The 14,072-nt window shown below is 38.8% G+C and overlaps 1 protein-coding gene across 1 annotated transcript; it reads left to right on the top strand.

Moving 5' to 3' along the window:
* Positions 1-2,691: 2,691 nt before the first annotated feature.
* cfap58 (cilia and flagella associated protein 58) lies at positions 2,692-13,793 on the top strand. The gene is made up of 18 exons (XM_062433574.1): positions 2,692-2,697; positions 3,638-3,907; positions 4,086-4,234; positions 4,309-4,459; positions 4,889-5,083; positions 6,451-6,588; positions 6,950-7,109; positions 8,609-8,691; positions 8,784-8,975; positions 9,065-9,226; positions 9,355-9,501; positions 9,694-9,834; positions 10,443-10,666; positions 11,185-11,293; positions 11,495-11,599; positions 12,709-12,828; positions 13,347-13,471; positions 13,682-13,793. The coding sequence occupies exons 1-18, from the start codon at positions 2,692-2,694 to the stop codon at positions 13,791-13,793; spliced, it is 2,589 nt and encodes an 862-aa protein (XP_062289558.1).
* The last annotated feature ends 279 nt before the right edge of the window (positions 13,794-14,072 follow it).

The raw sequence follows: 14,072 nt of genomic DNA, 5'->3' as shown, positions 1-14,072 counted from the left end.
GTTTTGGTTGTGATGGATCACACAAGTCACACCATGTTACAAAAGTTGATTATTTGATTATTACACAGAAATGAATGGAAAGTAGTGGATGTCTGAAAGGTGGGAAACACACATGCAGGCACACACATACACACACACACACGTTTGCATAGCTATCTTACTGAGGACATGTATGGACATAATGCATTCCTTAGCCCCTGACCCTGGAGGTGTGTCAGAAAGTCAGAAAGTGAGGATCAACCAAAATATCTTCACTTTACTAAAATGTCCTCACTTCCCAGGTATAAAATTCAAATTGGTTATCACAATGGTATCCATACAGGTACACGCACACACACACACACACACACAATATCTAAAAAGCAACATCATGATCTGCAAAATAATGTTATTTGTACTAAGTGTCCTCCACAGTATAAAACCACTGTTATGGTCATTTAAAACAATGTCAATCAACAATATTAGCTGAAAACAAACGGCAGCCACTTTTAATGTTTCACAAATTCAATGCTGCCTCAATAAGGCTGCAAGATTGGATTCAGATATAGGAAATGTTCATGGTGTTAATGAAACAAACCTGCCAAACAAACATTTGATTCAGAGCACCACTGTTCTGTAGTACAGCCTCACAGAGCTGCTAGCATTCCTGTCTGCAGTGATAATGTACTTCTGTTGGTATCAAAGGTTTCAGCTGGAAAAAAAGAAACATGCATTTCATTAAAAAGATGAGATATTTAGAATTGAATTAGTTTTAATAATCTACAGTAGAGTTGTACAGAGTTTAATCAAAATCTACCAACTGAAATAATCTGTTGGGACAACTGGCTCTTTGAATTGGTATCTCTTTTAACACCCATTAGTGATGATGATGCATGCAGAAAAAAGGAAAAAAATGTCTACAAATATGGTCTGTGTCTTTGACTGAATCCCTGCCAGCTTCAGGCTTCTGTAAGTGAGTCTCATCTCTGTGTAGTTCAGGGTGAAGTGTCATTGCAAATCAGTCACACAACAAATAGGTCAAAATTGGTTGGAAATATGCAATCAGTACTCTGGATGATGTAATGTCCTTTCATGGTGTGATGAAACATCTGAACATTAATAGGCAAGTCCTTATGCTGCACTGCAGTATACAGTATACTGCTAATTACAAAGTGTTGCAAAGGTCTAGTCTGCAAAGTCACAAGCTCACCAGGTGAATGTAGTGTAATAAGAAAATATGCATACAGTGTATCTTTGAAGACAAAAAAGCAACATACCTTTGTCATGGCAGACAATCTGACATGTCGAACACAAGTGTGGAACCAATATTAGTGGTTCTGGTTCTAGGGAATCCAATATTGTTAATGCTAACTGGCAACCTAAATAGTTCACTGCCATCATTAATGAATATAATGAATTAAACCTGTGCTTAACTTGCTATGTCAAAACAATTCCGCCATAAGAAAGGTACATATGCACTTAAAAAAATAGCTTTATGGAATAAAAAATATGTGAGCATTAAAAGTTGGTCAAATACTTGTCTGTCTAATTGAGGGGCATACTGAAATGGAAATGATAGTGTAATAGATTACAAACCTGCCCTGCTCCTTCTGCAGCTGTCTTTGACTTGGATCTGCTGTCCATAACTACTATGAGCATCGAGATAAGACCAGGAGGAGGAAGGAGGAGGGTTGCACCAAAGCAGACATTCATCATACTATTGATTTAGGTTTTATTATATTTTATATCTTCACAATCACAAAATCAAAAACATGGCATATGAAAGGCAGCCACTGTGGCATGAAAGGGTTACCATCAATACCAAAAATGTGTATGAGTTGGTGTGACATTTCAACTTGTCGGAGGAAATAATAACATAGCTGGTGGCTCTGTTCCCAGTAATAGATTGTTTTCACAGAAGACAGTTTGACTTGTAATAGCAGTAAAAGCTCAGATGGAACTGATAACATTAACAGTGCCCCCTGTGGAAGTGTCAAAGGAAGCCATACTGATAAACCATCATGCTTTATTACCAGAGTCATCATGAATATGCTTTTCCTTCTTTGACATGTTGATGTGTTAAAATGTCTGCAGGGCCCTGCATTTACTGGCTCACAGAAATGATTTCCTGGGACACTTAAATGGAGTGCAGCTACCACTAATGTTATTAATTACAGCTGTGTGTTACCTACTATCTATTATTACAAGCTAACATGTCTTCAATTAGAAAAGCTCTATCCTTAAGGCCTGGAGAATACAAATTCAACTTAAGACAAAACACACATGACAGCACTGTCCAGCTCTAACCTGAAGATCATCTCAAAGCTTTTAGCCATACTGAAAGTGCAGTATGCAGCATTCTGAGCTTAAGTAAGCATGTGCTACTTAAAGTTGAATTTAATATGTTGCACAATACTGTATTTAGTTTATTGCCCATTTATTTATTTGCAAACAGTATTAAAATATTTGTACTATTGTGCAAATGGTCAGTTTATCCTTTAATGAATGGAATGAATGATCATTCTCTGAGTAAACAGACTTTCTACTCCACTGTGTAGCAGTGCAGTGTTACACCATGCCATGCAGATCACTGGCTCATTCTCTCGCGAGATCAGCCGTTGCCTAGCAACTCACGTCAACAGCTCCATTGATAAAACAATGCTACGTTAGCGCTACACATTCTCTTATTTTAACTTTAATTTTGGACTCACAATGGAGGTAGGTCCTGTAGTTTGGTGTCATGAAAGTTTTCAAGGCAACTTAACATTGAAGTATAAAATATATATACATGTTAATTTCAGTAAACGCTTAAAGTCGTCGAAATTCTACAATTTTGACGTCTCGCTAACGTTACATTTACTCTTCTACAATATATATTAGTTTAATATAATGTAAGTTATATTGTCAAACAAAGTCAACAAGTTAAAATTATTTTAATAAAGTAAATAACTACCTGTAGAATAAAACCATGATAATTTATTATTAATTTAAGTCAACGTTACCATAGCTGTTTAATCTGTGTAAAGTTAGTTTAATCAGTGTAAAGTGTGTTTAATCAGTGTAAAGTTAGTCTAATCTGTAGAATGGAGACTCCATGTTCATCAGGACAGAAACCAAGTCTAGTCTATTAAAGATAAGATAAACTTTATTATCCTTGACAGGAAATTTGTCCTGGGCACAAGTGCTGATGCAGCTGCATATAGCACCATTACATTAAATACACACAACACATTAACACACATATACCTACAACATACACATAACACATAACAAAACGTTGTAGTTGTGCCTTGTGCAATTTCATATCGTTATCGTCTGTCTAGGCAAAAGATTGCACCCACCCAGTTGCACATTAAATTAGTCAAATAAAAAAAAACAGACACCAGACGCTCTAAAAATAGGTCAAAACCCAATAAAATAAAATAATTTAAGCAATTAGAAATAAGTTAATAAAAAGGGAGACTAACCTTAGGTCGGCAACCTGTTACTTTTGTTGAGAATTGTAATGGATGTTGGTACAAAAGAAAACTTGTATCTGTTAGTTTTGTACTTACTGGCCCTGAAGCGTCTACCAGAAGGTAGGAGTTGATATTCAGAAATGTAGCTCAGTCCCAGCCTTCAATAATGATCACTTGCACTCTGTGTCTGATATTTACAGGAGTCAGGACCAGCAGGAGAGGATACGTTTGACTCCTTAGAGGAGTTCCAGATGGTCCTCAATGAGCTGGTTGGGGATAAGAGCATGGAGCAGGTCCGGGTGGAGTATGAGAAACTCATCCTTGCACTGAAGAAGTCCCGTGAAAATGAAAGGAGGCTCATGTCCAAATGCAGAGAACTGAATGCAGAGATTGTGTCCACCTCGACCAAAGTTGCAGCTGCCCTGAAGCTGTCCCAGGAGGACGAGACAACTATTACTTCACTAAAGAGGGTACACTGCCAAATTATAAGAGGCTACAGTAAAGAGTGGCACATCTTTTTTTAATTTATGAACTTATTTACTGAACTGTATTTTACTATATTTAGGTGATGTTTGATCATTTCTCCCCTCAAGATTCATCATTCCATTCACATTTTTTTGCTGAAACGTTCCTATGCTTACACTGTAGGAGCTGGATAAAGCCTGGAAAATGGTTGATGCTGCTCACGATAAAGAGAAAAAGGACAAAGACACCATTTGGCATTTAAAAGAAGAAGTTGCTAATCTAACAAAAATGGCTGAACAACAAACTGGCCTCTCTGTGGACCAAGAGCAGAGGTGAGTTATGTCCTCCCCCATGCTCTTTCATTTGATAAAATGAATGGGAACAATAGTGTATGTGTATTTTTCAGTGCTCTACTAAAAATGAATGAGGAGTTGACTAAGGAGAGGGACCAGCTGCTGACAACAGTGGAGAGTCTGAGAGAAAAACTGAACAAAGGCAATGCAACCCAGCAGGAGGTAGAAGCCCAAAAAGAGAGCGCCTTAGAGAATATTTCTCAGGTAAATTTTCACTGACAGAAAACTAACTTCTAATAACTAATGAATTATTCAATATTTTAATCAAAGTAGACTAGAACGTGAAGCTATTCTTTGAACTCATATTTAGAGAGCATTGTTTTGTGCAGGTTTCCTTACAGGAGGCATTGTGGCTACAAAAATAATGCACTTAAACAATACAATAAAGGAGCCACTACACTTTTTTTGTTAACCTTATGTTCTATACTAGTAAGTAATGTTTTATTTTGAGTACATGTCAATTATAAAAACAAGTAAATTAAATGTATTCTAGCCAGCACTAGTATATTTAGCTTCAGTGGTGGAGTTCCAGCTGTGAACCCTGCAAAGAATACCTCCTGCTTTGCTGATACTACTGTAATAAGGATGATACTCTGATGCCAACTTGTTGCTGCTCTGTGTGTCTACATTCAGCTCCAACAGGAGCTCCAGGTACAACAGAATGAGATTTCCCGGGAGATGAGGTTGAAGGAGAAGCTGGATAAGGAGGTGAAGCAGCTGCATGTTGACATGGAGGCCAAGATTGGGGACATCAAAGCTCTGAACCTGCAGGGTCACAGAGCCAAAGAGGAGCAGCAGAGACAGGAGCAGCAGCTGAAAGAGCTGAAGGTGAACACGGGACTGGGACACGTGTGGTGTATGGTGTTGAGGAAACTAACCGATTTTTTTTATCATTTAGGTGATTATATGGAAAGTAGTGCAGTTTTAATACACAGTCACAGTCATTGGTATATCTCCACACCTAAGATGAGCAGAAGAATAACAGGAGCAGTTTGAAAGATTAACATACATAGATTGTATTGCAACTCTGCTGTAAAAGGAGCGCCCTGGTAGTCGAGTGGTTAGATTGCATTCCACATAATCGCAGCATCCGTGGTTTGAATCTGGCCAGTGACTTATGCTGCAGGTCTCTCTCTCTCTCTCTCTCTCTCTCTCTCTCTCTCTCTCTCTCTCTCTCTCTCTCTCTCTCTCTCTCTCTCTCTCTCTCTCTCTCTCTCTCTCCCTGTTTCCTGTCAGCATCTCTGCCAGATACTATCTAAATAAAGGAAAAAAGCCCAAAATAAATCTTTTTTTTAAAAAACAGCCTCTACTGTAAAAAAATTATACAGTGTATCCACATGAACTGTTATGTAGATGAGTGATAGATTAAACATAAAACCAACATACAGTCTAAAGCCCATTTACAGATGCAGTTTATTTATCTAGAAAATCAACATTCAGAAAGAGATGTTCAAGTAGTTTGCTACTATCTCTTTTAATAATTAAATTACAGCTAAGAAATGACCTATAAATAATACTAATATTAAAAATAATACAAAGGCCACTGGTAATAAAAGTCACATAGTTTTACTGAAGCTCATCATTATCTATTATAGAACAATCAAATGTAATTTACCACACTGTCAGGTTTTAGGCCCCTAGGACAGCTTCTGTGCGCCTTGGTCTCTGAAACTCTACTGGAGAGATGAAACACACATCTCCAACACACTCCCTCCTTCATGTGGTGGTTTAATGATGGTGATGGATAGCACAGCCCAACAAAAGACTCCAAAACCTATCACAGGTGTTTTGTTAGGTTGAGATCCAGTGATTGTGAAGGTCATACCTTATTATTCAGGTTCTGTCTTATTTTGTCTATCCTGTCATTTATCCCATATGAATGATAATAATACATATATTTAAATACATTTCTATAAGCCAGTAAGCCATTATATGAATATGTCACACTAAAGAGAACATCAGGAAATATATATATTAGTACAATATTAATTTAAAAACCACTTTGTATATTATTGCCATCTGTTAACTTTAACATTTTAGAACTGTGTGTTTAATCACTTACATAATAGATGATAAAATGAACAACTCGTAGTGATTCATTCCCCAAATGACACCTCACACAGAGACCTCATACTGTTTTGTAATAAACAGACATCATTTCCTCATTTCTCAACACCCTCTCCTGACTGTGACAGATCTTGAACGAGCGAGCCACCAAGGAGCTGGAGCAGATGCAGGTGAAGAACGCCAAGCTGCAGCAGGAGTGTGAGCAGCTCTCATCGGTCAAAGAACACCTTTGTTTGGAAAATCAGCAGAACACTAATGAGCTCAAGGTACACATCGGTCAGACAGCACACTTCTCCTCAATTCACTTCAGAAAACCTAGAACAGTAAAAAACAAGCCGTAGCTAACTCTGTTTTTTCTCAAATATACAGTAGTGGAGGAAACTTAATGATTTTCCCCTATTGAACCACCAGGGGGCACTGCTACCCCCAGTAAAAAAAAACTAAACAAAAGGAATGTGACACAGTTTTGTTTCCTAGACACAATGAAATGTTAGTTAATGAGTTAAAGTCCATATATAAGCACACAACAAGATCAGTTATCCACTTTCATCTCTTTTTTCAACCCCCTCCCCCTCCTTGCTACCTCTGTGTAATGCCTCGTACGACTCCTCCCCTCCCACCTGTCAGATGAGAGAAGAAGAGGTGAACCAGATGCGCCAGGAGATTGCCAAACAAACAAAGATGAGAGAAGCCATCCAGAAGAGATTTCACCAGATGGAGGATCAGAAAGCTGATGTGGACGTGCAGAAGGAGACGTTGAAAGCTCAGATCGCCGGTCTGGAGAAAGGTACGGGAGTCTGACATAAATCATTATCATCTGTGTACCCTGTCAGTCTGTCTCTCACTGCATCCCTGCCTCTGCTACTGTGAGCTCATCAGTCTAAAGCTAAGTCTGGCATGAGATAAATGAAACTTCAAAATGTAACTTAAATGTAAATTAGCCAATAAGCAAAAAAAGCATGGGCATTTGAAATCAGATGGGTTAGATGTATTAATGTTTGCAGTTATTTAGACCTTTTTTTAATTAATTATTTATACTGATAACATTAAAAATATACAGACGTGTATCTGCCCAACAAATACACAGATGTGTGCACACTATCAAAATAAATGACTGTGTGTAGTAAAAAAACAACAAAGTAACCCACTCATACCTACAAGTACATCTGCATATACATTCATATGTGGGTATGGCTATATGTGCTAATTCACAATACAATACAATATATAACACATTATTTCCAACACTCAGAGTCCATGATTTCTTTCTTTTGTCATATTTATTTTCCATTCTCATTAAGACCCCTCTGTGTTTCCACATAAAATTAACTTTAAGTTACAGTATTTCAGCAGTCAAAAAACGTGTGGCTACAAAACCAAGATATTACCTGCAACTTCCAGCTCTGACCATATATACACCAGCTGGTACTACCTGCAATTAGATACAGACTCAATCAGCTTTCTGATTGTCTAAGGGAGTGTCAGACTCAATCAGCTGATTGTCCAAGTGGCTGACAGACAGGAAGTGTCCACCCTACACTTCATGACAGCAATTGACTACAATACATTGACTCTGTGAATCCCCTGATTTATTTCTTTTCTTTTCTTTTCTTACATAATTCATCAAATTATCAAATTATAGTTTTGGCTCCAACACTAGCGTTTTATTATTTGTTATTATACCAGTACAATACTTTCAAATTTAGAAGTATAAAGCCTGCAATGAAAATACAGAGAATTAGTCTAGAACGGGTATCAATCCATCGCATCCATCAACTGTGGACCTGTTGCAGGTGCTGAAAAAGTAGTTTTTTAATCAATCAATCAATCTTCATTCATATAGCGCCAAATTACAACAAAAGTCATCTCAAGGCACTTTTCACATAGAGCAGGTCTAGACTGTACTCTTTAATTTAATGACATAGTGACATCCTATCACAGGGTTATCCGAGCTAAAAATACACTTTTATTATAAGATTCATCAGGGTGAAGGAAAGAGCGAAGGAGCTGGCAGGAGGTTCAGAAACTTTATGGGGTAACTGAGAGAACAAGAAATGACACGGTATTGTATGCTCCGACCCCACTTTATTGTCTTTGTGTTCTGCATTGTCATCACTGTCTCATACAGGCTTCTTCTCTGCAGGGTAATGTTTTACTCAGACTTTGCTTTAAATAATTTAGGTCTACTAAAAAACTTAATGAAAGAGAAATAGTCAATGTAAAAATATCCAACACAATTGGCCTTGGCCGTCAGTACAATCTGTCCTCATCTTCCTCCCTCTGCAGATCTCGAATCTTCCCAAAAACAAGTTGAAGCTGACAAGAAAGCCATAGATGAGCTGACCAGAGAGAGAGACATTTTGAATAAGGTATCAACTGAACCCTAAACACACATTCAACCTAAGAATTAACACATGTTTACTCATGTTTCAGTATTTGTATGTATGCTCTCAATCAATAGAACATGATCAAAGCTGCACTGTCAACTGAGAAACAGCAGAACCTCGTGAAGCTCCTCGAGCAGGACAAAAAAACCTTGGAGCACGAGATCAACGGCTACCGGCAGGAGGCCCAGAAGCAGCGCAAGATCATCCAGCAGCTGGAGAAAGAGCGAGACCGCTACATCAATGAGACCAGCAACCTCATGCAGAAGGCAGGTCACGCAGAACAACTAGATGATTGGATTTTGCTATATGGATTAAGGTGACAGTAGCAATGATAAGCCTTTCCTCTCATGTGCAGGTGCAACAAAGAATGAGCGATGTAGAAGTAAAAGAGATGGAGATATTTGACTGGAGGAAGAAGGTCACTGAGGCTGAGTGCAAGCTCAAACAGCAAGAGAACCTGCTGGAGTCTGTCGTGTCTGAAAGGAACCTGTACAGCAAAAACCTCATCGAGGCTCAGGTAGGAATGACGTGTCGTTGTTTGTTAATCACACCAGCAGCCAGCCAGGTAGTCAGCATGTTTTTGAAATGATGGCTGAGTTACTCGCTTCTTCTTTTCCTCCTCCTTCTGCCGTCTCTCTGTCTCAGGAAGAGATTGCAGAGATGAAGAGGAAAATGAAGACCATGAACAACCAGGTCACCCGGTTGAGAGATGAGATCACTGGGAAGGAGCTGGCTCTGGCCAAGGATCAGCAGGAGCACAAGCGCTTAGAGAAGGATAACGAGGCTCTCAAGGTAGCTGCTGCCTGATCTGCCTCCGTGCTCCTGGGCTCCTCATCATCACTCAGATTGTTATTTTGCCCTTTTATTTAGTCTGCTGAATAAACAACATATTTATCTTCAGTTTGCTCTACCACCAGAAGCTCAGTGACTGAAATCAGTGTTTGTGAAGGCATGTGTGTGTCCTCTCTGTGTGTCCTGCTGCAGGGGGAGCTGCAGACCATTAAGCTCCAGCTGGAGGAAACAAAGCAGTGCATCGACAGTCAGAAAGCAGAGCAACAAAAGCTGCAGAAGATCATAGCCGATGGCGATGCCGAACAGATCCGACAGAAGAAACAGCTGGAACAGGTAAAGATGGAGAAGGAGGGAGAGAAGAGGAGGTAGAGGATGGTTTTTTATTTCATTTCACCCTGATCCTTGGGTGACAATGAAATTGATCTGTGACCACTGCAGGCTGCTTCAGCATCACATCAGCATAACACTACAGTGTGCTATAATACTCCCCAAGTTTAGATTTGATTTATTTTCAATTTGCCATCTACATAAAAATAGTTGTATATTCCCTTATAAACAGATTTTTATTTTCATTCTCCCAACATAAAATGAGATGCCCCTCTTCCCAGCTCCCAAGAACAACTAGCAACACTGCATTTTTCCCTTTTAAGAGGTTTTATTAAAAAGCTTTAGCAACAGGGTGGACTAACAGCACAATAACAAATGAAAAAGAACTAAAGCTAAGCAGCCTAAACACTAGAGACAAGACATTAACTTAAGAACTAATGATAAACAAAAGTACAAAAGTAGAATACCAATGAATTCAGATACAAATTATTTATAAAATTAAAAATAAGTTAATACAGAGTGTTAAGTGTTAAGACAAGTGAGAAACAGCCACAGACAGAATGACAGACATAGTTCTGTTCTGTGTCTCATTTGTGGGTGTAACTTCTCTCCAGGTGATCAGAGAGCGGGACAACCTGGGCAAGCAGCTGCTCCACCGCAACGACGAGCGCGCCCTGCTGTACGAGAAGATCAGGATCCAGCAGTCCATCCTGAGCAAGGGAGACTTCCACTACAACCAGAGGATGGAGGACATCCACCTCCTCAAGCTGGAGATCAAGAGGCTCCGGCGTAAGAAGAACATCCTGGACAAGACTATACCCAACACAGAGGACTTGAGGTAAAAGAGGAGAAGAGAGGGCTGAGCAGGAGAAAGAGGAAAAAAAAGAGAAGAATTTGGAAGGAAGGAAAGAAGGCAGGAGAAAAGCAGTGAGCACAAAGCCCAGCTTGGAGAAAGAATGAGGTGACCTACAAAGAACTGAGTGTAGAGTAGAAGTGCACGATGGAGCGAGGTGAAGACAGATACAGAGTAGGAGGTAGGTATAATCCCATTTGAGTAGCTTCTAAAAATATAGTAAACATATATAGTTTATATCAAAACACCCTGCATAACCTTTCAGAATCCAGATAGTTTGTAGTCACTTTGATAATTAAGGACCTTTAGTTTGAAGAAATATTTCAAAAAATGCAGGATATGATTAAGATTAGAAGCTTTTTGCTTTGCTGGTCTTTTATTCTATTGTCTTTCTGTGTTTCTTCTAACTAAAATAACTAAAAAACATCCTGAAATGAAAGATATAGTTGGGTATAAAGGTCAGATGTTGCGTGAAATACTACATTGGAGTTTCTGCGTTGCAGACGAGAGCTATTCCACCTGCAGAGGGAGCTGCTGAGAGAAAGGACGAGGAACAGTGTGCTGGAGGAGCAGCTGAAGCCTATTAATATTCATAGATGGAGACGACTGGAGGTGAAGGACTTGTTTTAGAAGTGTCTGTGTGGGTTAGCTTCAAACCATCACTGCAACGCTTGTTATTTGTTTTATTTATGTGAAAGATGTTCAAAGGTGTCTCTCCATCAGACACTCACTCTGTTTGAGCAGAATACACCTCATTATTCAAGCAGAAAACAGTCAGAACATTAACATTATGCTAATGACTCTCCTCTGCAGGGCAGTGACCCCAGCAAATACGAACTCATCCAGAAGATTCAGTCCTTACAGAAACGACTGATCGCCAAGACTCAAGAGCTGGAAGAGAGAGAACTACTATTACAGGTAACACCCCCTTCACTTGGGAGGATTCAGGCTTCAGCGATGGGAATACACAAAAAAAGGAGTGTTATCTCTCATCCTCCTCTGTCAGTGTATTCATATGGGAAAGTAATAATTGGCAGTATAGCTTCCAGCTTCTTAGATACCACTGGGAGACAATAACAGCCAAGTCAGCCAAATACATCTTGCAGAATAATAAAAGAGTAAGAAATAATTTCATTTAAAGCATTGCAACAGGAAATGAAGTAGGACCCAATTACACTGCTTAAATGTTAAGCGGAAATGTATCTCTATTTTAAACATGTTTTAACATCTTCACGTCTGTACTCAATCATTGCATTTAAACCATTTGTTTACCATTTATTTGTCATTACTTTTACATTCGATACATTTGTCATCAGGGCTTAAATGATGAGGATTACTGTTAACTGATTATTGTTATAAGACCAAAGACATATAAGCCTGTCTGTCAAAGTCTTATTACCTATTCCTACTGAAGACATAAATATTTTTTAAACTTGGCCAGTTAATCTACACTTGTGTGTGGCTCATTGCAGTGTTTGTAATAGTTTTTTGGAGCTCTATGGCACAGAGAAAAAATACTTAGAATACACACACATTACTTGTTAGTCAATCAGTTCATTCTTCTTTTAGCTCGTTTTACATGCTTTGACATCACTCAGAAAAATGTATACTGTTGAGTTATATTATATTTCAACTCTCTCAAGACAGTGAGGAACGTGTGATTCAAAATATGTCTTGTGCTGCTCTCATATTGAGATTGTGGCTAAAAGCTTTGAACATTGTTTGATATCCAATATTTTTGTCATTCTGCCTGAAACTGTTTGACTTGGATATTATTTGGAGCTGTGAAATAAGAAAACCACTGTGGCATACAACAATGACACTCATTGTACTGATAATGAGTGTGTCAAAGCAGCACACAGACTACACCAGTCTTTCTTGTATTCTTTTATCTTTCTACAAACACCAGCAAAAGTATTTAAGTGATCTCTAGAATGGAGTTACAAGTTTAGTTGCTTTTCCCTAATTGAAAATAATCAGAATACATATGTTCTTCCTTCCGTCTTTCTCTCTGTTTCCCCTGCAAGGAAAAGGAGAAGCTGTATGTGGAGCTGAAGCACATTCTGGCCCGTCAGCCGGGTCCAGAGGCAGCAGAGCAGCTCCAGCAGTGCCAGTGGACGATCAGAGAGAGAACTAAAAAACTCAAGGTCCTCAGTGACACTCTTTCCCCAAACAGTCTCTTCCTTTTTTTTGTTTTCTTATTTCTAGTTGTTTCCCCTGTAGTATTCCAGTACTTCATGCTGTCCTATTTCACCACATTAGATTATGTGTTTCTAAAGTCATCTATGTCTGTTTCTGTCCTTTAAAATCATCAGTGTCCATTAAAAACATGCAATCATTCCATAAAAGTTTAGACCTTTGTCAGAATGAAAACCCCAATTTATTTCTGATCTGATGAAGGCTTGTATGAAAGGTCAGTGAAAATATTTAATCATGCAGACCGAGTGCCTCAAACAGGAGTCCAACATGTATAGTATACTGCATAGATCTAAACTTATAGATCTATGTCTATTTTTTCTGGGTATTGCTTCAGACATTTCATCCTTTCATTGACTCTTTTATTTTGTTGAAGTCAAATGATTTTCACAGCTGCAACATACATGCATATCTACAAACTGCTATAGAACAATATGGCATAACTGATATTTTGTCTCTGATTCCGCAGGCATTGATAGCTGAGCTGAGAGTGCTCGACTCAAAGATGAACGAGTATACAAGTGAGAATCAGAGATTATCCAACGAGCTGACAAACATCAAAAAGAAGTACTTGAGTCAGAAAAAGTGTCACAGGTGAGCTTCATCTACTGGCTGCTTTGACATCTTCTGTTTACCTTTTAGGACTTTAGCAGCAGAATTCACAATGAGCTCAAGTTGCCAGAGAAAAGAAGACTACAGTCATGTAACCTGCCGGAGATGAAAGCATGGATATTTTCTCTAAAGTCCTCTGTTATTTACTCTCTCATGTCTTAATATGTCTTGGTGGTCTGTATGTCTCCTCAGTGAGCAGAGAACCCAGACCAAGGTGGAGCAGCTGGATCTGCTGCCACAGCTGACAGGCAAGCCACACTTCACTGGAGGAGGCTTCAGGATTGACAACCCTGTGAGAAGATAACAGCAACTTTCTAAAAGAATCTTCCAACCAAGTCCATTTTTATTTATCATAGCCCAATATCACACATTTTGTCTCAGGGGGCTTTATCCTTAGACCCTCAAATCTGTAAAGGGAAACAAATCTGCAACAAAAAAACTCTATGAGGGAGAAAACAGAAGAAACCTCACTAAAAAGAAGGTTCCCTCTTCCAGGTTGCACAGATATGCAGTAGATGTTGTGTGTGCAGAATAGATCAAAATAGTAAAATAGCAATATTGAAAATCAGGATAGATAGATTCT

The sequence above is a fragment of the Scomber scombrus genome, chromosome 14, assembly GCF_963691925.1.
Source record: "Scomber scombrus chromosome 14, fScoSco1.1, whole genome shotgun sequence".
In the NCBI taxonomy this organism is placed as follows: domain Eukaryota; kingdom Metazoa; phylum Chordata; class Actinopteri; order Scombriformes; family Scombridae; genus Scomber; species Scomber scombrus.
The sequence above is the reverse complement of the archived record's forward strand: the minus strand, read 5'-3'. Positions and strand labels throughout refer to the sequence as shown.